The sequence below is a fragment of the Larimichthys crocea genome, chromosome XV, assembly GCF_000972845.2.
Source record: "Larimichthys crocea isolate SSNF chromosome XV, L_crocea_2.0, whole genome shotgun sequence".
In the NCBI taxonomy this organism is placed as follows: Eukaryota; Metazoa; Chordata; class Actinopteri; family Sciaenidae; genus Larimichthys; species Larimichthys crocea.
In genome coordinates this window covers 8,089,642-8,112,990 of record NC_040025.1, presented here as the reverse complement: position 1 = coordinate 8,112,990, position 23,349 = coordinate 8,089,642, and the positions used below count along the sequence as shown (strand labels likewise).

General features: G+C 42.2%; 1 protein-coding gene across 1 annotated transcript in view; it reads right to left on the bottom strand.

Annotated features, from left to right (window-relative positions):
* LOC104927451 (metabotropic glutamate receptor 4) overlaps window positions 1-23,349 on the bottom strand; it is a 168,388-nt gene that overhangs the window by 112,490 nt on the left and 32,549 nt on the right. Inside the window, exon 2 of the mRNA XM_027288319.1 lies at window positions 8,065-9,068. Coding sequence (XP_027144120.1) covers window positions 8,065-8,598 — 534 coding nt within the window. The 5' untranslated portion in view covers window positions 8,599-9,068. The remainder of the gene's footprint in view (window positions 1-8,064; window positions 9,069-23,349) is intronic.

Here is a 23,349-nt window from a genome sequence, read left to right as displayed (position 1 = left end):
TTATTAGTCAAGACCAGAACTTAGAAACTGCTTGCGTGCTGAAATTATTAAATTATCGAGCTCTCTGTTCATCACTCATTTTTCACCAGCTGACACTGTCACTCTGACTGCTCAAGTTGAAGAAAAATAAGAATCACTCTCTGAAAATCAATACAGAAGCTGTCATGGTGCCATTGATTGCTTCTAATTTAAATCTGTTTGAGCTGCTCAAGGTTTTCTGTTTTCTCTTCCTTGTGGCTTCAAACCTTTGCTTTAGAGTCTGAGTACATTTAAAGCAGCGTAGCCTCTCACAGCAGGACAGTGATGGATTGGCGGGTTGATGGTGAGATTATGCAGGTGAGACAGCTCCGAGCCTTTAATCCCACGCTCTTCTCGAGGTAACTACGTGATGGCTGTGCTTTTTTGGAGTCTGTTCTGAAGATGTGATTATTTTCTTATTTTTTATTTTTTTATTTTTTTTTTTTTTTAAAACTTTTATAGAAAAGTCAGAGCAGGGTACCAGATGTTCATCTTTAGATGTTTTGTGATTGGAGAATTGCAACCACTGTGGTATGGTGACAGCTCCAACACAGAACACCCTGTTAGTATTTATGTTGTGTTCTTCGTTGTCCCTCTTGGCTTTGAGAATTTTACAGCAATGCTCAGCAGCGAAAGAAATCATACATTTAAAAATGGAAAGCCGTTTCCCCTTCCTGCCAGCACCCCCTCAGTAGGCATGCTGGTGCAGACTAATTAAATGCCAGAAATTAATTTGAGTGAACCCTAACATATCAAGAAAGAGAATGCACAGTAGGAGACAGCTACACAGTAGTTCTGTTGTCACTGTGCTTTGTGATTACCAGCAGTGGCTCGAATTGCCTGCAGAGGGATTTGCAAACGGAAGGAGAAAGGGGATAAAATATAGTGCCAAGAATAAAAGTCAAGGTTCTGGGCAGCCTTCACTCATGACTGTCCTGAGAATTGACCGCTCGGTCTTGGGTGGGCAAAGTGAGTCGAGTTGGAACTAATCCTGAACTAAAGAAGCTGCTTCTCCATAGCAAGGGCATGGTAGATGGGGGGCGTCTGCAATCTAGGGTCGAGCTCCATGGCTTTGATCTGCTCAGTTGTAAAACTCAAGTTGAGGACCACAGATAAAACCATGGAAGCCCACTGGGCCGCGAACACACTGAAAACAATTACTTGCTGCTTGTTGTTAAGGCATTTATTTGATTCGCTTCCCTGTTTGTTCGTAATGGCTGGACTTTGCGGGTGTAGAGATTTCAGTGCGTCCATGGGATTTGTTGGGCATGGATGGGTGGGTTCCAGGGAATAGGCTGCGTGAGTGAACTAATGTAGCGTAATGTGCACCAAATTACACTTAGCACAAAAAGGGAGTAAGCTTAGTCTGAATCAATTTTCCTGTCCAGAGCTCTCTCTCTCCTCAATTACCACCCAGTTCCAGAGCGTTGACACTCTTTGAAGGTGACAGGGTGCACCATGGGAGCACTGTCCAGGGTTGATAAAGCACTAGCATTAGTCATAGTGTAGCATCTAGCTGCACTGTGGAAACATAAGTCCCTTTGAACACAGTGGTTACTACAAAATGAAGCTCTAGCGTGTAAGATGGGGGGCTTGAGAATATGGCTGGAATATAACACACATTCGTTAGTGTATAATCATGTCTGTGTTACCATGTTGAACATCAAAATTTCACAAGAAGATTTCTCGTTGAGCGTGACACCATCCATAGATGCAGTGATCTGCTACTTAAAACAACGCTAATATAATTAAAATAACAATCTGAGCCGGTTGCTGGCACAGATCCCTTTTTAATGTGAGGGTGTTTTGAGGGTGTGCAATTGCCCTTAAGGATTATACTGTGGCTGCAGGCTGTATCTCACTCAATACTGGACTACGTTCAAAACATCATGTCCCTATTAGTCACTTTGACACAAAAACATGGGAAAATAGAGTCCAGGTTGGAAAATGCCAAAGTAACCTTTTAGCAAGTGAAAGTAAAAGAGCAGATGTGTGCATATTTTTCATAGCGTCTAAAGCTTTCAACGTCCTGACTGTAGGCTGATGGGGTAATCCAATAAGAGCCCTGTCTCAACACTGTGAAACGCTGAGGGGGAGGAAGGCGCTGTGCCCTAAGGGCCTCTGCCTCTGTCTGTAATGAGGGAAGAGAGAGGCGGATGCAAGGTCTCCGCTTCACAGACGGCACAACAGGCAACTAGTTAACCCTCTTCATTCTGCTGAGAGCATACCTAGCTACCACCCCTGCTCTCCTCCCTCCACCTGTCTCTACAGTTCCAAGCTTACTCCTCCACAGAGGAAAGACTTAGTCCTGCAGACTCGCTGTGCCTGCTTGTACCTAATTTAGAGAGCTGCTGTGTGGAAGTTGCCCAAGCTACCCCCCTCTTTGTCTGACAGCTTATGATTGTCTCAGCAAGTCAACTTCCATACCTGAAACACAGTGCATGCTCCTGCACTTTCTGACTGCTGCAGCATTATCCCTCAAACCAGTCGGTATACTGTAGCTGTTTTCAGCATGGTATAAGAGACATAATCAAAAGCCTGAGGCTTTAATTACAGTCAGCCCGTCTTGAGTATCATAAGCAACCAACCGCTAATTACCTCAAGTTGTATTGCACTATGCTCCTGCTTATACAGCACTATAAAGACCCAATTGATGAGAACGGACCAAGCGCTGGACCCAATGATGAGGGGATGCAGAGAGGGGGGCTTTCAAGCCCAATCCCTGGGCGTAAATTACGTAACAATATAGTAAAATATTCATGACACACCATAGGGACGAAAATCCTGCCTGCTCTGAAGTGCTGAGCAAACACTTCACCCTCAGCGACTCTAAGACTGTGAGGGGGGGTGGGGTGGGAAAAAAGCCCAAAAGTACAGTAGCTGAACAGCAATTATATTCAGGAAACAAATTCTTTCTCCGAAAGCTTTTTCAAGATGGTATAATATGTTTAGGTTGTATTTTTTCACGCATGTGCGCTTTTGTGTTTATTAAATCGTCAAATAAATATGAAAAATAGAAACCATCATGGAGCAGCACACAACAGCTCGGGTTGAAAGAAGCCGTTACAGAGAAGTAGTGAGCAGTAAAACCTTCTCTTCCACTCGTTGGAGTCCTACTTATGGTTTTATGTGACACTAATGATGGAGAAACTTGGCGAGTGAGAGTACGACCTTAGCTTTACTTATTAGTCAATATCCATACAGCAAGAACAAAGGATTGCATTTAACTGCAGAGGAGTGGGTCCTGCTGACTTTTACACACTTAAATTCAAACAGCATATATTCAAAAAGGGCCACATTGAGATCTAAGAAGATACTCTTATGCTGTTAGAATAGAGTCCGCATCCCATGAGTTAGTTTATTTCGAGTATACCTGCTCTCCCTAAACCTAACTCATCTTCCTCTAATTCAGCTAGTGAATAGCTTCATTTCTCATAATGCTTTGAAAACTACCAGAGAATGAGAAACTTTCTTTAGAACTCACAGTGCGTGCATTTCCACCAGAGCAGAGAGAAAATGAAAACTCAGCCGACGTGATGTCCATTTTTCTATAAATATGTTGTAGGTCCTTGTTTTTTTTTTGTCCAGTAATAATGCTTTGCATCGCTGTCACCCTTAAAACAATAAGGTTTGAAACAAATGTAATTCCATTCTCCTATATTTATCACCTGATCAAAATATCAGCGTAATTATGCTAAATGGAACAATGCCAATCAAGTAAATGCAAACATGATGCAACTGTGTAAAACCCAGGTTGGTGGATTGTAGAGATGATGAGCTAAATTAAGCACAGCGGGAGCATTTTTATCAACTTGTTCACATTATTTAACGTGTTCGCGTGATGATTAAATCCTGAAGAGAAAATTATAGAAACAAGGGGCGCAAATTAGCTACAACAAGGAGTGATATGCATCTGGTTCACTGCAGTAAATTGAAATCCAAGTACAGGCTCTACCTCATGCATATGCAGTATAATCTTGTGACCCGGTGTAGTATTAATATTGTAAAAAAAATATTAAACCCAGTATTATTCTTTTCACCTGGGGCCACATCTGGGCTCCATACAAATCACATTTCCATGGCTTCTTGTTTTCCTATCAGTGTGATTCATGAAAAATTGTTCCGCCTGTCAAAAGGAAGTTAAGTTGATTAAAAGCTTTAAAGCTTCACCGTTCTCTACAATGTGCATTTGAAATACTACATGGATAAATGTGCAAAGAACAACGTTTTGCTATCAATGTTTGCTTCTTTTTTTTTTTTTTTGCAATGAATCCTATCTACTTAGCCACTCTGACCTGTTAAGTCTGTTATTTACAGTGTTTTTAATCCACTGACGGAGGCGTCTGTCGTTGCACGAACAGATTGTGTTGCAGAATGGTTGCAAACATGCCACAAGCCTTAGAAAACATCAGACACCTCATTACTTGTGTACAAATTATTATCACAGTTGTACATATTCATCAATTCTGCATAGTTAGATTGTTTATACAGTAGCAGAATTATGACCAACATGCCTTTTTTACCATGTTTTATCCAGGGTCTCACACCACACCGGGTTCCAAAACAAACCTAAAAGACTTTCTGATCTTTTTTTTAAAGCTGAAATGTGTCATTCGCCAATGACAACCCACCATTAGAGGTGAATGCATTTGCACATACACTATTTCCTAAAAGTCTGTGCTTCTTCCTGCTTCTATCTGATCCCACTATGTTATGATGCAGAGAGTCAGACAGACAGCAGCTCATGCAGCAGCACTGTGATATGCAGAACAGTAAATGGCTGCTCCCTAATACTTCTCAGTGCTTGCATCATGTCAAGGACAGACTGGAGACTGTAGGATTGTACCTGGCAGTGGTACAGAGCGGTTCAATGCTTGCGTGATCATCCAAGATAACTTCCTACTGTGGGTGAAGAAACTCAGGCACAAACTCTTCAGTTTCCTGCTACTTCTAGAGATTTTTTTTTGTCAAATATCAAAGTACATACATGAATCTCTTGGAGTGGTTAGGAGAGAAGGAGTTTTAGTGGCCAGTGTTTCCTCTGTCCCTCAGTAGGATTTTCCAGTTCTGGCAAGCAGGCTGTTTGAGCCCACTGGGCAGATACCTCTAAGGCCATTGTCCATCAAAAAAACATTCCTGTTTTTTCTCTGACCTTAACCCAGAGGGTGAATAATTTGTGCACCTTCAGTGCGTCTAAGCTGTTCAGCCTATCAGAACCAGCACTATACACGCACAAAACTCATGCTTGGCCAGAGAACACTGAGTCTTGGATGGAGCAGCTCTATGGCCTTTAGAGAAGAAAAAAAGGATTAAAAAACTAAAAAATTTGTTCCCACTACACGATTTGGCGTGCTATTTGGAACACACAACAACTCATTGGCAAAATCCTGCCCAAACAGAGGCATGCCAATTAGCTGTGTGAAGACTGTCTCACAAGCCCCCGTGAGTGGACAAACCCTCCTCTGGCGATTCATTTGCCCTCTAGAAGGAGTCTGGCAGCCTTGTTCGGTGGAACGTTTGGGATTGGGAGAGTTGTCGAGTAGCATAAGGTGTAGCAGCAATTCCATGTTTTGGGGCCCGTTTGGATAAATGTTTAAACAGTGTCATGAGAGCTGTTTGTGCACTGCTGCAGGGAGGTAAAGGTGGTATGGATAGGGTAGTTTATTTCTTACTTCCTGGCGATGGACTGTGTGTCTGCAGTGCTTCCCACAGGTTGAGAATTGACCTTGTGGTGGTGGGTGGCGTGGTAAAGGTGTTAGGTAAAAGAAATAACATTTATTTTTTATGATATTTTTTTGACAGAGACGATATTTTATCACAGTATTACAAAAATAAAAAGGGACACTCTGCCCAAAACACGATTCCACCACATTTCACTCTATTGGGAATGCAAGGCAACTTCTCTTAAAATATTAATTTGTTTGCTCGAAATAGAATTTAAAAAGGTATAGGTGTGTTGTGGGAGGAGTGGCCTGCGCCATAATTAATACAAAAGGATATATGACCCTATTTTTAGTAGGTAATTTATTTCTATTCTATTTAGTTTTTTATTCTCCACCTCTTATTTTAGTTTTTACTCAGAAACTACTCTCACCTTGTTTTTCTCTTTTTCCACACACACACACACACACACACACACACAAACACACACACACGCACTCACTCACGCATGCACACCTACACCTCTGTCTCTAGCTCCACACACACACACACACACACACACACTGGCTTGCCCCGCTTCGCTTTTCTGTTTCCCTGCCCAGCTGACTCTCACTCCCATCTCATCAAAGTCAAAGTCAGTGGCCCTACGCTCAGCATGTTCTATGAAGTCGTCCAAAAAAAAAACAAAAAAACATTTCCTCCTGTGATTCCCTTTTCACAGCAGTTGAGTCATGTGTGGAGGAGGTTTGTTGTTAATGACGTAGCGTATTAAAACCTGGTGCATTCCTTGCTGTTTTACCTGGTTGGAGCTTTTAAAATATTCACCACGTCCACGTCAGACGGGGAAAAAAAAGCTAAACCATTAATTTATCTGCCTAAGTCATGCCTGTTTGTGTGCAACATATGTATCACCTCCTTCTGGTGCTGGAAGGAGTGCCTCATAGGTGTCAGGACTGTATATAGGCAGTGTTGCTGCTTGAGCAGAAAGGCTCATTGTGGACTGTTTTTGCTGCTGATGGCCTGCTGTAGAAACATCGCCCACAGAGTCCTGTGCAGGCTGAGAGAATGTGACAGAGAGTACCGGGGCTGCGTACTGACCAACCTATGTCTGTAGGCAGGCTACTGCTAGCTTCCTGTGTTAGATATGTCTCCTTTTGTCCCCAGTACTGAGGATAACATGACTGTGTATTCCACTAATGGTCAAAGTTGTGTGACAGGTCTGTACTTTTGGATGTAGAGGACTTGTGATGGCTGGATTCTGATGCCTGCCTTGTGCCACTTTTTTAAAAAAAAGTTGGTTTGGCTCCGGAATGGCAGCAGACAGGTAAAGTATTGTTGGATCAGTGTCACAGCTGGTGATTCAGCCCTCACCCTCTGTTGGGCTGCCATAAAAGATGAAGTCTGCGTGACTGCAACAACAGCTACATGTTGTATTTCTTAATATCGGAAGACCAGAACGGAAGTTCTAACAACTTCACTAGTTGCTTTATACTTTATACTCAGCTTATATACTGTAGGTTTAAATAGACTGATACTAATTGACTGGGTGCTCATATACAATACAAATGTTTATAAAGACAGATGAGCCCATAGGTCACAATCATAGACTGCGATGTCACCCATGGGTTTCTAAGGAGCCAGAGTGTGATGGCTGTCATCTTGGCAGACCTTCCTCTGCTGGCTCTAATCCAACAATAGGTCAAATGAGCTGGTTACAATCGATAACCGCCGTCTTCTTACCGCAGCTAGTTGGAAATATTGGGAAATTTTGAAAAAAAATCCAACCTGTTTTGCTACACTCATTAGTTTGGCTTTGGCTTGTAGTTTGGTTTGGCAGCACCGAGCAGCTATTACCTGTCATGTATTGTTTATGTTTTGCTCGTGCACATTATATTTGCATCTGGTGATCCAACGTAATACAGAAGCTCATTTTATGCACCGTATTCAATTCGGGAGTGCATTAAGCTCGCGGTGCCATGCATGGCTTCCTCAAATTAATTAAAAGAAGGCAAAGCTAAGGACTCTTGGCAAATTAGTGTCATTAGTAAGGAGAATAATGGCGCGGTGATCAGCGCCAAGTTTTCTGGACAGTGGGGGAAAAAAATGTCTGAAGCGAATGGGATTTAAAGTTCTGGGGAAAAAATCAAAAGGTCAAAAGAAAGCGGATTTGGAAAAAATCGAAAAGAAAGTGTGTCCATGCTTATTCTCTTTATGTGAACTTTGCTTACAGTGTGGTTCTTGAAGCGCTGTAAGGTTAACGTTCAAAGTCTTTCAACTGAAAGCCTGATGTTGGAGGCATTATGATGGAGGGGATTCTGTAATGATCAGAGCGATATAGAGGAAAACAAAGTAAAGAGAGAAGTAGATTCTGTGGGAGAAACTGACCTTGAAGAGACGCAATATGTTGGCTACCATGATTGACACGGAGCTGGCAGACGCTCCAATCACTCCCACCACTCGCTCAGGCTTAGTGATGATGGGCGGCCCTCCGCTGAGACACTTGACATCAGTTGAGTCTTTCTCAATCAGAGCCTGAACAAATGTCAGCGACTGTTCCAGAGCATGGGTGTCCCGGGAGCAGGTGTCCAGGATACGCGCCCCAAGGGTGATATTAGGCAGCAGCTCGTTGTCATTATTGATACGATCCAGGGCAAATAACATGGCCTCCAGCCTATGGATCCCTTTCTCCTTCTTCAGCTCGCCGCATGCTTTGCCATCATTTCCCCTCGCGTGCACTGGGAACAACCCACCTAGAGATATGTCCCCGTCGATGCGTATTGAATTGAGGTGTGTGTGGCCTGGCATTTTGGGTTTGGCTGCGAAGGCGATCAAGAAATAACAAGCCAGCAGCAACACCCAGCAGCAGACACTTCTGTGGCTGCCAATCCACGCTCTCTCAAAGCCTCCTCGCAGAATCATAATGAAAGGCTAAATCCGCATCCAAATACAAATTCAAGTCCTTTGAAAATGAAAGAGGTGTGCACACATATACCCACACACACATACAAATGTCCTGAAGGTAAGCCGCAGTATTTTTTCAGAACGCAGACAGTCTTCAGAAGCCTCTTCTCATCGTTTCTACCTTTGACACAAACTAGGTAATACTAATTATGCAGCCTCGCTCTCTTTATCTTTTACTCTTTTTCCATTCCTCTTTGTGTTTCACTCTTTTCCTGCACCTGAGAGCGGTGGATACATGCAGTAGCTAGGATGTACAGGGTGAGCTGTAGATGTCCACAGAGAGCTTTCTCATAAGGCAAGAACAAAGATGTGAAGTTTGCCTTTCTTCTCTGCTTCTCCAGAATCACTCAGGTGCATTTAGCTCTCCTCTTGGTCCTTCAAACAGGCAGGAAGTCACAAAAGGACCCGGCGTGTCCCACGGCAGGCTCCTGCAAAAATAGAAGAAGAAGCGTTAGACACGAACCAAACAGCAACTCTCTAATTTCTCCAAAGAATAAAAGTGGAATCACATCAATCTGACAAACAAGATTTCTCCATGTGTTTATGCAGGTTTGCCTCGTATTAGTCTTGTTGTGGAATCTCCCACAGACACGAGCTGCTATGTCATGCTTTCCATATTTTAATTGACATCACACTTAGAACTTGCACAGCACATTTGCATTCATCTGACAGCCAGTTCCCAAACTAGTTTCTGGATCCAGAAATTCAAGCAGAAATAATTCCTGGACCCAGCTCTCCATACAGGAAATCTGTTCTGTGTTGCACCCCATGCCTCGACTGCTTTCAGTGCACTGCAATGAATTATTTCTATGTGCCTTAAGCATAACTGATTCGCTGCTGTTTGGCACCCTTTCCGTAGACTTAGCCATAACCGCACATTGCTCTGCACATGTAGATCCTGTTAAGGTTATGAAATATGCCGCTAAATTAAGCGCAAAGGATTGTGATAATCAAAAGAACATTATTCCTCGAGTTAAGGACATATCTGCTGTTTGCACATCTCATCCCTCGTTGGCTGTCCTATGGATTTATCAACAGCAGCACAGGGTCTGTCTGTGTACGTTCTCTCAACAGTCGGCAAGCTTCCTACTCACTGGCAGACTAATAGAACGGTGGATTTGGACACAGTGGGAGAGGCCTGCAGCTGTCTCTCGCTCTCAATCTTTTTCTCAATTGACCATCACACTCATACACACACACACACACACACACACACACATCTGTCTGGCTTTGCTTCATGCTGCTTTTGTATGCTAACATACAAACTCCCACCGTGGTGCGGTCTGCAGCAGAGGACACAAAGGGCAAAAACTCATTCAGGATAAGAAAGCGATGCAACACTGCAGCAGCTGTCAAACCCATCACTGTGGAGCGGTGATATTTTGCAATTATTTTAATGGTGGATGGAGGTGTAGTGGCTGCCAGTAATGGCTCTTTTATGCAACATCTTTTTCTCTCATGTTGGGCTGCATATTTGTAGAACTGTCTCATTGGAGTGGAGGTGTCAGGAGATTTGCTACAACTCATGAATTAAAGACGGCTTTGCTGTTTTCTAGTCACGCGTGAACGCCGCTTTCCTTTACTTTGGACATTGAATCAAATAATAAAGATGCCACGCTTGAACACTACACAGGGGCCTGTCTTCTTCTTCTCATCCTGCTGGGAACTAAAAGGAGATATTTATATCATCCTGCACAGATCATCCCCCTAAAACACAGCATCCATAATGGATGAAGGGGCCTACCAGTCACTGCAAAACATCTCAGTCTAGGGGAAAGCCTTAGATGAGAAGAAGGAGTAAAGGTTGGCTACGCAGGGCTGTCCTTTTGAAAACGAGTTACGGTTAGAAAGGAAGACTGCTGCACAAACTCACATGTGTGTGGGGGGGTCTGGGTAATGATGATGGAACAACACCTGCTTTTCAACCACCATTAACAGATACTCTTTACAAAAGCACCATGTGAAGGAAAATGGTTCATGTCGTATTGACCGTAATGACTCTCAAGAGCACTCTATGCTTTACTTTGAAAAGATTTGCAACATAGGTGGCCCAGAAATATCTTTTTAATATGACAATTGCACTTCTTCTCGCAGGCATCAGTAATAACGTATAATCATTTTCAATGAGATTATAATCTAACACTGATAATTAAGGAGAAAAGCCCCAGGCAAGGAATGTGCTACTTACTTCAAATCATCTTATCCTTCATCATTATGATCACAAACTAATAAAGTCACAATCAGCATAATTACAGTGCAGTGTTGAGTGCTGGACAATACTCTGATAATTGAGTCAGGCTTTAAGAATAAGCCTTTGACAACCCTGAGATGAAGTCCTCCCCGGCTTTCAAGATCTTTTTTGGAAAGGGTGGACAGCAGTGCCCCTTCCCTGTCATCACTCTGTGAAACGCCACATGCACAGTGGCAGCTTTGCCAGATGTTTAGTCACGAGGCCCAGATGGGCAGAGCAGATAAACATCAGCTGTCTGCAGAGAGCAGGAGTTAGGGGGGGAATTGCAGAATCCACACAGCAACCGTCTCCCCTGACTAAGACGAGATGTAGCTCCGGCTTCCTCTGCACTCGACCACAGTTCCCTGCTGCTGCTGCTGCTGCTTGCACTTCCACACTGACGGCTGACAGAGCTGAAGGTTTCACTCCATTAAAGGGCTTCACTAAACTTGGAGTACGGGTTAAACTTCTGAATCCTCGAGTATGTGTCGAATAAGATACGGCTGACTTTTTTTTTTTTTTTTTTGATGGTATTTGTGTCGATTTACATGGTCGAGTGAGTGTTAACCATCCATTAAAGTTTAAATTAATCACTATTAAAATCTGTTTACACCGTAGCTGAAATGAGTATGATTGCCAGTAAACGGCTGATAAAGCCATCTCACCGGTTAGCGTTGTATAAGTGTTCGGCTAATTTACTAAATGTTTTTCACCTAAAGGGAAGTGAAGGTGAACGTGTGGGTGAGCATGATGTAAGCAGTGTTCTAAAAATGTCACGGATAAATCAAATAAAGCCTCTTGTTTTATGGCTGCCATTAACTGACAGTTCTGGAAAAAGGGTACTTCATTATTTGATTTTTTGATCTTTCCATCTTGCAAATTGTTTCCAGTACACGTAGCTGCACATCTTTGGGTGTTTTTTCTTTGCTTTCTTTCTTTCTAATAAAGCCCCCTTTTCAGCACCGCCACACACACACACACACACACTGTTCTGACATCTTAATTGAGTGCAATTTCCTTAAATTTGTTACAAGCATGGAAAAGTTTAATGCCCACTAGGGAGTTGCACTTGGGGATTTAACTAAGTATTGGAGAGCTGGAAATAAGATTAAATGAAGGCACACATAAAACCGGCCTCTGAAAGAGTTCAGAAAAGTATAAATCTTTTTCTCTGCCAAATCATCAAAGATCGCAGACAGCAATTCTAAATTTTGAATCAGTCCTTGAATGCTCGCCAGCCACCACCGAGGCAAATTGACAAGCAAACTCCCACCAAGTCGGACTGCCTTTGCAGCATCTCGGCCAATTATTAGCAGCTGAATAACAGTTCAGTTCTTGTTTATACAGCATCAAGGCCATATATGTTTGCATCAACAGTCGTAAATGTGAATTGCTCAGTCAGTGTGGCCTATTCAATGACATTTTTCGGTGAATACAAAAAAAGATTCAACACTTCAACCAAACAATGACACCCTGCTTCCACAATAACTGTGTAAGGCAATCAAACAAACTGTAAATATTCTATTTTCAGAGATATTAAATCATCTGTACAGAAAATACTGGCGCCACAAATGTGCAACTACTACTACGCTTTTATTCTCTCAACACCCTGAAAAGCAGCAAAGAAATGCGGCAAGACACACCCCTCAATTTTACATCCTGTCGTCCATGCGGCGCCCTACAATGACATGGGTCCTGCTAATAGGTCTGTCAGAGTGTAGCTGGGACTGGCTGACAGTGATGTCCTAATCCGACAGGGAACTGCTGTTTTGGGCGTTATGCTTCAGCAGAGGAGATACTTAGGCCCAAAAGACCAATATGATCACGCTGGAGAGTGGAGATAAAGTCCTCAGTCCAGAGAGTTGCACTGCCTGCATGTATGTCTGCTGACTTGCTACATTGCATACATTTTGTGGATTCAGATTTGTTTTTCATGATCGTGTATACATCTGCATATGAGAAAAAAGGAGGGCTGAAGAGAGTAGAAATTGTTGCAGTTGCGACTAAACACACTGCTGTTTTAAAGTAATTGTCATTTTAACATTGTTGTCTCATTTTAAAAGCCCAGCGATCCATCAGAGGAGAGAATTGTGATGTTCGGTTGCCTTCGGTATCATTTTTCTGTGACATAGACAGTTTCAGTTTCTGCTGATATACAAAAGAAACAGGAGCTTAATTATTATTGGCGTCAAACTGATGACTGTGACTATTGTTTTTAGACAATAAAGAGAGTGGGGGGGGAAAAAAAGCTTGTCCTCATTGCCGAGCAGAGTAGTGAGAGATCCTGAAAAGGCAGTGACTCACTCGCTGTGGTATTTGAGAATAATGCCGTTTTTCTTTTACACCTCAGTGTGTTGTAGGAGGAGGGAATGTAATGCAGTCTACAGCATGTAAGCAACGCCTTGTAACCATGTTTATACATGTAATTGACATTTGCCGTACATGCAAACAGTAAATTGATGGGATGCAATACAATATTACGTCAGGAGCTGCTGTGCATGTGTGTGTGTAGCACGGAAGACGTTCATATCAGTGACCTTTGTCATTCTTATTATTTGTCTTACTTTGACTTCAGGGATTATTACCCTCTACGTTTTGGGACTACAACTCTGCCAGCAAATTGTGGATTGCTCCCTCTGGGTGAAGAGTGAATTGCTGCCCCAAGCGAAAGAGTTTAAGTACTTTGGGATCTTATTCACGACAGTGGCAGTAACAGGCGGACTGGTACAGCAGACATTGCACTGGACCGTTGTGGTTTTTGATCTACCATCTACGAGGCAGCAGTAGCTCAGTCCATAGGGACTTGGCTTGGGGGGGAACCAGCATGCACCAAAGTATATAAAGCATGGACTGGTAGCTGGTACCACCCCCCCCTTCTTGGGCATTGCAGAGGTGCCCTTGAGCAAGGCACTGAACCCCTGACTGCTCCCAAGGCACCGCAACATGGCAACCCATCAGTCGTATTTTGGGCCTGTATACATAAAAAGTTAGTTAAAAGAAAATAAGAAAATAGTAAATAATTCTTCTTCTCCTACAAGTGGCCTAAATGTGTTCCCCCCCATAGGGTGGTTGGGTTCAACCTTAGTGGTAGGGTGATGAGCTTGGAGGGAGCTCAGAGTAAAACCCTTCCTCCTTTGCATCGAAAGGAGCCAGCTGAGGTGGTTCAGGCATATGATAAGAATGCCTCCTGCTGACTTCCTTTGAAGGTTTTCCGGGCACATCCGACTGGGAGCACCCCAGGGAAGACTCAGAACTCACTGGAGGGATTACATATCCCATCCGGCCGAGCAAAACCATTGGATTCCCGAGGAGGAGCTGGAAAACATTGAGAGGGATGTTTGGAATACGCTACTTAACCTGCTGTATCCACAACCAGGTCCCGGATAAGCAATAATAATGCTTTTGGAGATGTAAATAGCTGTAGGCAACAACTAAAGTTGTTTTGTTTACATTTACACAAACTTACACAATTAAAACTATGCTAAATTAGTTCCTTTTTGCAATGTACCCATGACTGTTCAGACAATACATACTAAAGAAACTTTTTTTCTCAGCAGATTTATGGTTGTTGACTGAAAATAATAACATTATGATGTCCTCGGAAAGTAGAAGTCATCATGCTGGATCTAAACATATGCGTATCATGTCTGTGTGTTTAGATTTGACTGACTTGTGAATCAGAGGAGTGCACATTTTGACGCAAATTGAGGCAATCAGGCGCTAAGGGATTTAATTGCCTTTCATCTCACGCTGTATGTTCCCATCTCAGCCCCTTCAACTCGCGCACAGTCTGAACCCCCTCCCCTGTGCTAGACAACATGGGATGATCTCAGATGCAATCTAATTCTCTCCTCTAAGAGTACAGACTAACCTTCGTAGCGAAACGCTACACAAATCACTGCGGACGCATCATATTCTGAGTCACTGTAGACTTTTTAAAACATCCCTTTATGATTGAGTCAGTATGAGTCAGGTTCAAGGTAGCGAAGAAAAGAAACAAGGATACAAGGGTGTAGGGGGGATGGAAAGCACTTGAAAGAAATGGAAAGCAGGGGGGTGAGCAGAAAGCTTCATTACATGCATTGTAACTCCATATACTAGGCTATCTTCATTCATCCCATCTCCATAACAGACAAGAGACACCCACCTCAAAGCTAATTCCTCTTTTCCCCATTACCTTCTCTCCCCCTCTCCAGGACACTGTCCATTAGCTCGCTCCACCAGCGCTGGAGATTCATATTCACTCATTAACACTTTCTTCATGCAAAATGCAGATTCCATTAACAAACACTGTCTGTGTTCCAGCCCTGGGCTAACAGGGTAGATGATTCAAGACTTCTGTGGAGAACATCAAACAGTGAAAATGCAGAATGGAACAAAACAACTCTTTAAAGAGGTCATGGAGGGATAATAATGATATTAAAGATTCACAAGCCTCTTTTTCTTTTCTGTTTGTACTGTATGGTGAAAATTCTAAATGGGATTCGGGTTGCAAATTTATCAACACAGACTGCTTGCAAACAGAAAACAAAACTCTAGTGTGTGTGAACATTACTATGCACCTATTCCCCCCCTCAGCCTGAACCCCTTTATTGCTTCTATAGATCAGGATGATAGGAATTAATCTCAGAAGTGAGCTGTTGTTCGAATACAGTGTTGCAGCACTTGAACGCCTCTACGCCACACATTTTCCACTACATGTATGTCTCCTCCCTGCTGGATGTATGGAAAGAATGAATTATTCATGGGGAAAATCCTTCAAGGATCTGCCAACATGTGCACAATTATTGGTAAAAGAATCGTAGGGGTGGGGCAGAGACAGGACTTTATCCTGGGGTTTCCTTTATTCCTACTCCAAGACAGAGAGAGGGAAAGATAAGAAATGTATGTATGAAAGGCAACGAAGCGATGAACAAGAGGCAGTAGCTGAGGCTTTGTGTGTGTCCCACTTAGCTTGAACTAATTTTTCATGTCACACTCCGGTTTACAACATGAACACACAAAAGCACCCTTTGAGTTTTGCTGTTAAGGAGCCACGCGCAGTGGTTCCTAAGTGCTTGAATCTGAATGTCCTAAATGTGCCAAATGAGACAGACTTAAGGTGGACGGTATATACAGTGTATATATATATATATATATATATATATATATATTTCAGAAACTAGGCTACAGACAAGCTCAGATAGAAACTAAAACAAAAAAAAACATTTCATTATGCTATTTTGCAGTGCTGCTTGTTTGCTTTGTGGCCAACATGAGTCAGAAAGAGAACCTTAATATAGATTCACCAGCCTAAACTGCATTAGTCAAACAATAATGTGGATGTTGAATATGGGACAGTTTCTCACAGCTGCTCCACATGTGGCATTTCATCTGCCAGGGTTCCCAACCAAGTGAGAATAAATGCCACTGATCGAACTGATTGATAGTCAGGCCAGATGATGCTGTGACACTTGTATCCTTCAAATCAATAAAGTGGTGTCATGCATGAGGAGATGAAGGATTGTAGAGACAGGAATGAGTCATGATGTCAAAATGAGATGACAGCAGAGCTTTGGACGATTTAAGAAAAATCATTTTGGAGGTATGCTGCCGTCCTTTAAGTACATTTCAGCCTATAGAGCAAATTTCTCTCAAGCTTGATCACAAGAATGAAATGTTTCTTGTGTCTGCCGCACAGAAATCAAATGAAGGAAGACTGTGGCAGCTGCCATGTAGAGCACCAATCCAATAAATCTCTCCACGAGAGCAGCACCCTAATAGTCAAGTAATAGCTGGCTAACAGTGCTGAGCACATTTCAGCATGTGCAGGGGAGATAGTTTTGTCACAGAAAGCAAATGCTCCAAGTGCACCTCCCTTGGTGGTGACAATGGGGGGGAAAAGACGTATTTGTGAAGAATCACATATTCCAAATCACACATTGAGCTTCTAAGTATAGCCCCGGTTTATCTGCGCTCCTGGAGACAGAAGCTATGAATACTGCATCCCTCTGGTTGCTGCCACCCTGTCAAAGAGGGTTTCAATGTTGAGGCATGCTCGAATGGATAAAGTGGAATTCCTATCACGAGAGCACCACCATTCACTTTTCTTCAGTGTTCTTTTACATACAGAAGTGGGATGCAGAGGCGAGCTGACTGTTCCTCAAGGACTCGAAGGCGACATTATATTTGAACAGATAAAGAGAGAACCAGAGCATTAGAGGCGCCCCAAACCTTCCCTGAAAACTCTACACAGCTGAAGGTGATGTATGATTGTCCACCGGCCAAAGTCCTAGTTTAAAATGAGTCCAAGTGTTCAACAGGGGAATCAGGGCGGGAGGCAGTTTGTTTACAGTGTCTCTTTCAGCTGCTAAAGGTCTTGTTGTTATTTCTGGATTTCCTCTGGACTAAAGATTTACTTTCACAGCTTGATAAAAGCAAACAAATCGAGTTCTATCAATTCAAAGAGTTACAACTCTGCATCCTGGCATCCCTGCCATGATTTCACTGTTGAACACCTGGACCTCATTTTCACTGGAACTGTTATTGGTGGAGATAATCATGCATCACTTTGATCATCACTGAGCTCCTGGCACAATGTGCCCAATAGGTGTGATTCCCACGTTTGGCTCACAGCATGGTAGACGCCGTATGGGATGCCCTGAAACAATACTAGTACCACCTGAAGCAAAGAATTTCTTTGCCCAAAGGTGAATGTACATTTTGAAATCAACAGTGGTTCCCTGTACTTTTCTAGACCGCTGCCCTACCTGATGTTTCTGATTTCACGTTATATTTAATGTAACTTCCTGCCCCCAAGAAGTGTTCCCGCAGCCACACTATTTGCCGTTTAATCATTTTGTTTGATTGTCAGCCTATCGGGAATCAATGCAATACCTGCTATTTGTACTCCAGTGGCTTTCCCCAACCGCCGTCACTATACAGCGTGTGGCATGTTGGCAAGGCCAAATGGAGTGCACCCTGAGTGATTTGAATGAGTGTCAGGAGGTCACAGCAGCAGTGTCTTAATAACACGCTTCTCTCCCAGTGCACAGGGCAAAGCACTGACGATCTTGTTTCATTCGTCTTCTGTGTAAGAGCTCAGCTGAACTCTCAGAAATTGTAATATCTGGTTCCTACCTTGTTGTATTTGTTGCTTTATTGCGATATTTATCAGTTTTACTGTTTCCTTTTTCACCAAGAACATGACTTCTAGTGATTTTATTGATTTTTATTGTTCCTTTATATACATCTTTTACTTTGATGTTTCTGGAATATGTGTACCTAGTGTGCTGTCAGCTGTTATATTGGGATGTAACCTTTGCTGCAAGACTAATCGCCTCTTTTGGGTACAATAATAATAAGTTATTGAGCTGCGCAGGGAAAAAACAATCAAAATATTATTGTACTGGGCAGCTGGACTGGAGCAAATGGTGGCTGAGAAAGAGCGTGGAGAATTCAGAATGAGTCTAATCAAGCTTAAAACCACATTTCAAAAAGCTGTTTTTGCTGGAAATGTGCATCTGATCAGCAAAGAATGTAGCAACGAGGTATTTCATTGGATTACACAAGTATGTCTACAACAGCTGTTTTCATTACTAATCAGTCTGACAATTATTTTCTTGATGAATCATTTGACATATTCAAATGTATTGTTTTGTCCAACAGTCTCAAATGAAATGATCAATCAACAATCATAGATACTAACGATGGATTCTCTATCAATAGAAACAAATTAATTAACTAATTGTTTCAACTCTATATGCATGATTATTATATTTGCTCAAGGGTTTAATTTATCAATCAATTTAGTTAAATACTGAAAAAGTCAAGACAAATAACCTTGAGGGAAAAGTTCAACATATTGTGAATTGTGCTTTTTCCACTTTCACTTTGATACTGATACCTTTGGACAGCTACTTTCCCCTGGTTTCCAACTAAGTCAGCCAGGGGTAGCTTTGTATTTACCAGACAGAAAGCAGAGTAGTATCTTGAATCTTTTCATCTAATTCTCAGGAAGAAAGCAAACAAATATGTTTCCCAAAATGTGAAATTTGCCAGGATTTTCCCTAAACCGAACCCCAAGCAGGATGTAAACCCACATATTCACCATCCACAGCCATCACCTCCTAATGATTTCTACACAGTAGAAAACTTTTCATGGGCTGCAGCAAATGTAGCAAAAAATATTTCCTCTAAAACATATAGGCAAAAACATTCAGTAGCCTTCAAGTGTGATTCTTATGGAAACAGGATTGAAACACCATGTTGCTGTTGTGTACGCGATCCCCCAAAAATGATGAAAGATGCATATCTCTTCCACAATCATTTCCTTTGTTCGGGCTTCTCACAGATTGCATTGTATTCTGGCACAGTAACTCCATGGTACTCTGTACTGGTCAATGGTAGATTGATGTTGAACTGCTGGAACATCAGGCCACACACTCTTTGGTACTCGCATCAAAGGTCCCTGTCAACATCACAACCAGCACCCTTTCAGACACACTCACTTCCTCTCGCTGTCATCTTCCCTTTTTTTGTGGTATCATTACTAAAAAATGAGAGAGCAGAGCCCGGCTTGCTTAATGCTATCTGCCAACACTGAAATCTCTTCTCTGTTTTGCCATTCATCCCTTCTTGGGGGGATCTATCCAGCTTCAAAGGGTACCCAGTCAGCCTTTGGTCTGATGACATGGATTTAATCCCCAGACTAAAGATTTTATGAAAGTGATTTTTTTTCTCCTTCTCAAATGTGCATGCTGGGCAGCTGGAATGTGACTGAAAGAGCATGTTATCAGTATGCCAAGATGAGTGGAACTGAGAGTTAAATACAGGAATACAAACAGTGAATCAAAGGGTATTAGCTTGTAAGCTTTGCATCATTTCTAATTGGGTTGCCAGTGCACTCTTATTAAAATCTGTCACTTTTCCTTTTTCCCTCTTCCAAGCCGTTTTCTGTGAATCTTGCCAGAAAGTGTCTTGCAAACCGTTAGAGAGGTTCAGCAGAGGGCTTCGGGCAAATAGTGCGTGATGATTGTTACAGTCAAATGAATGTTACAATAGCTTGGAAACGGTATTTGTGTATCATCCAATTGTGCATTGAGGGAAACTACAAAAGCAAGTTTAAGATGTTGTTCCTGCTTAATCTGCATCCATGTACCCATGGCAATATCTTCCTCCTTTCCATTTTTTTGTCCTAATTGACATTTTTGTAGCAGTTATCTCCTGTATTCAGTTGACAGTTTCAGGTTAGTGTGGATGGGGTTGTCCTTTTCATTTACTGTTTTATGATCCGGCTATTGTGATGCCTTTCCAGCCCATAATTGTGATTAATAGCTATGCAAATTCACTTCCCTTGACGTTTTGAGCACAGAATCTAAAATTTGACCTTACAAAAGCTTTTGATTTTAAAGGAATACCGAAGTCAAGCACGATACGTACATTTCTCAGAGCAGGTCCAGCACATGGTTTTGTGACAGTGGCCCCGAGCTTAGCCACAGGGCCTGTCCCTGGTGATCCGGCTCCCATCAAAAGCTTCTGACCTGTTCTGCTACAGAGGCTGTTTGAGGACTGAGAAGTTAACTGCCCTCAGAGTTTACAGGAGCTCCTTTCAGAGAGCGTTGGATCTGTGACAGTTGGAGCTGCGGTGATTGAAGGTGTTAATGGCCAAATAAGACGTGATGATGGCCTGTCCAGCTGTCCATCAGTCCCACCAGAGCTCAGTGTCCAAAGCCAGGTCACTTGTCCATAACACAGCACAGTCTATATTCTGTATACTCAAAATCAGCACGACCGAATGCAGCACTACATCCTCACACTGCTTTTTATTCTGCGTTCATTATGAGGAAAGATATTGATAGAAAGATGTTGATGTCCTCCCTTAGAAAACTACAATTCTGGTCAGTTAATCAGTTGACTGACAATTAAATGAAAGGCGATTCAACAATTTTTAAGCAAAAGTGCCAAAAATGCAGTCATTGCGGATTTCCAAATGTGAATATTTGACTCAGATGGAGATAAAGTGATGCAACATTAATAGTTCAAACGTTTTGACGAAGACTGCATATCAAATAATGTGCTCCAGTCCTTTTTTTCCCCTCATTTGGACTTTTAGTTGGACAAAAAAATCCATTTTAAGTCCAAACGATAAATCAGTCAATCAAGAAAATGATCAGCAGATTGATTGATCATGAACATGATGATTTGTTGCAGTCATACTTCTTAGGTTAGGGTTACTTTATAATAAAGAAAAAGCCAGGAATCGAACACGTAGATCATAGGAATGCACCAGTGACTAAAAAGTATGTTTTGAACGTGTCCACTTCACATTATTGGATTAATTAATTTAAAAAAAAAGACTGTTATAAGAAAGAACCTGGAGGATGAGATGACTCATTGCTCTGCAATAAATTAGAAAGTATGTCTTCCATGTCAATACACAGTAACAATAGATACTCTGGGCATGGCCTTGTGCCTTTTCTGTGGCTTTTCAGCAGGAAACATATTTGATTCCAGGGTTCTTCCTGCACTGCCTCTGTGCTGTTAAAGCTTTGTGTCTAAACTTCAAGGTCTTTGTCTCCCAAACATCATTTTCTCCAGGATAAAAGAAGGCACCTTCAATTCAGGGCCCTTTGACGCACTTACATTTTGAAATCCTATGACTCTCTCTCTCTCTCTGCAGTATCCATGTTTACAGGCTTGTGCATCTTGGGGGTTTTTACAATTGAATACAACCCATTAATTATTCACCCCTCCCTGCTTTATCACAGCCTCCTTAGTCCTCTTTATCCCTCCCCTCAGTCTCTTTCGTTGAATTCTCCGCAGCAGATAGCGAAAGAATGGAAACCTCTCCGAGCTAACTGTGTGCGAGGCAGTCCTTTAAGTGGGACCTGACAATTGTTCCTTTCATCTGTCTTGTTAATTCTTGGATCAAAGGAGATGAGGCAGAGCAGGAACGGGACATTGATTGCTAACCAACAAAGATTAGAGTTGGACGGGTTAGCAACCCTCAAACACTGGCATGTGTGCTCGGAGATTAAGGCAAAACATTTATTTTTTTTGGGAGTCTCTCTTTGTCTTCGTTTTTTCGTCTCTCTTTGGCATCACAACAAAACTTTCAGTGATTGCGTTCAGAGATGCTAAAATACAGTTTCAGCACACCTTAGTAGGTTTCCAGGTCTTGCGTGTGTGCCTCTGCAGTCATCTTCCATAGCTGAATTTAAAAAAAAAATTGTTCCAGTAATTGTGCTTAAAAATTAATGCAGGTTTGGAGAGCCAGTCTACTGCTAGCATTCATCATGTTCTGACAGCTTCCCCTGAAGATTAAGCATTCATCCTCAACGCCAGAGGAAAATAGGGAGGAGCCCAAATGAGAAACAGGGTCATTAACTTGAGGCTCCTCTGTGGAAAGGTGAGGTGTCTGATTGAGCAATTGGGATTTTCAGAGAAGAAAGCTTTGAAAAAAAACACTTTGATCCATGAAGGGATCTTGTAAAAGATTTGTACAAGTATCTTTGTAAAATATGGAACATCTGGATACTGGGTGATGCTGTGGTGAAGATTAGTACTGGAGCATAATTTGTCTTCTAATGATACTATATGCTGATTTTTTGGGTTTTGGATGAGAAAAAACAAAAGCTGATCACTAAGCCCGTCATGTGCTATCTGTGCATTACGAATAGATTTATTGGACAGCAGCTTAGTGGTCTAGCTTCACACTGAAGTCAACCTATATAAGGGATTAGCTGTTAAAGGGTGAAATGACGACCCTTGAAACAAGTACTTTCCTTTTTACACTTTGGAGGAGATGAGCATTCAGAGGATTTCAGAATCACTATCACCTCTCGCTCTCAGACATTGATCTTTTCTTTTCTAAATTGCGTGAAAACTTCTAGTAGTAGTCTGAAAATGATCTCAAGGAGACATTTGGTAATCTTTTTTTCAATCATCATCATCAATTCATCATTTGTTGGGTTTGTAAGATTTATACCTTCATTATTGCACCCCGAGTGAAAAACACGGTCTGTATGCAACAGTGTAATTATTGGGTGACACAACAGAGAATCAGTTTCTCATTTTGTAGAATGGAGTTGTTACTATCTCCAACTCATGGTGCGGAATAAGACTGGGTCCTCTTGATTAAAACAGTTTCTAGGACACAATCCCTCACTGGCTTTCCGCTTGGGAGGATGACCAGCCAAGGCAGAAGCACCACCTTCGAGAAGTGAACCAGTGGTGTGCAGCATTGACTTAACTAACCGATAACTTCACCGTTAGCCTGATGGGATTCTTCACATGTGGATACATTTGATCCTAAAACATAGCACCCACTGTGTGCCTTAATGGAGGATCAAAAAATATACAGTACACCTGGACCTATGAAGTGCACGTTGTGTTACGTCTGTGAGATATTGAAAATGCACTTCACCTGTTTCTTTGTAGTGTGCAGGTTAGCTGAGCATGACTGCTACACCCCACTGCACGCTCTCCCTCACAGTTAC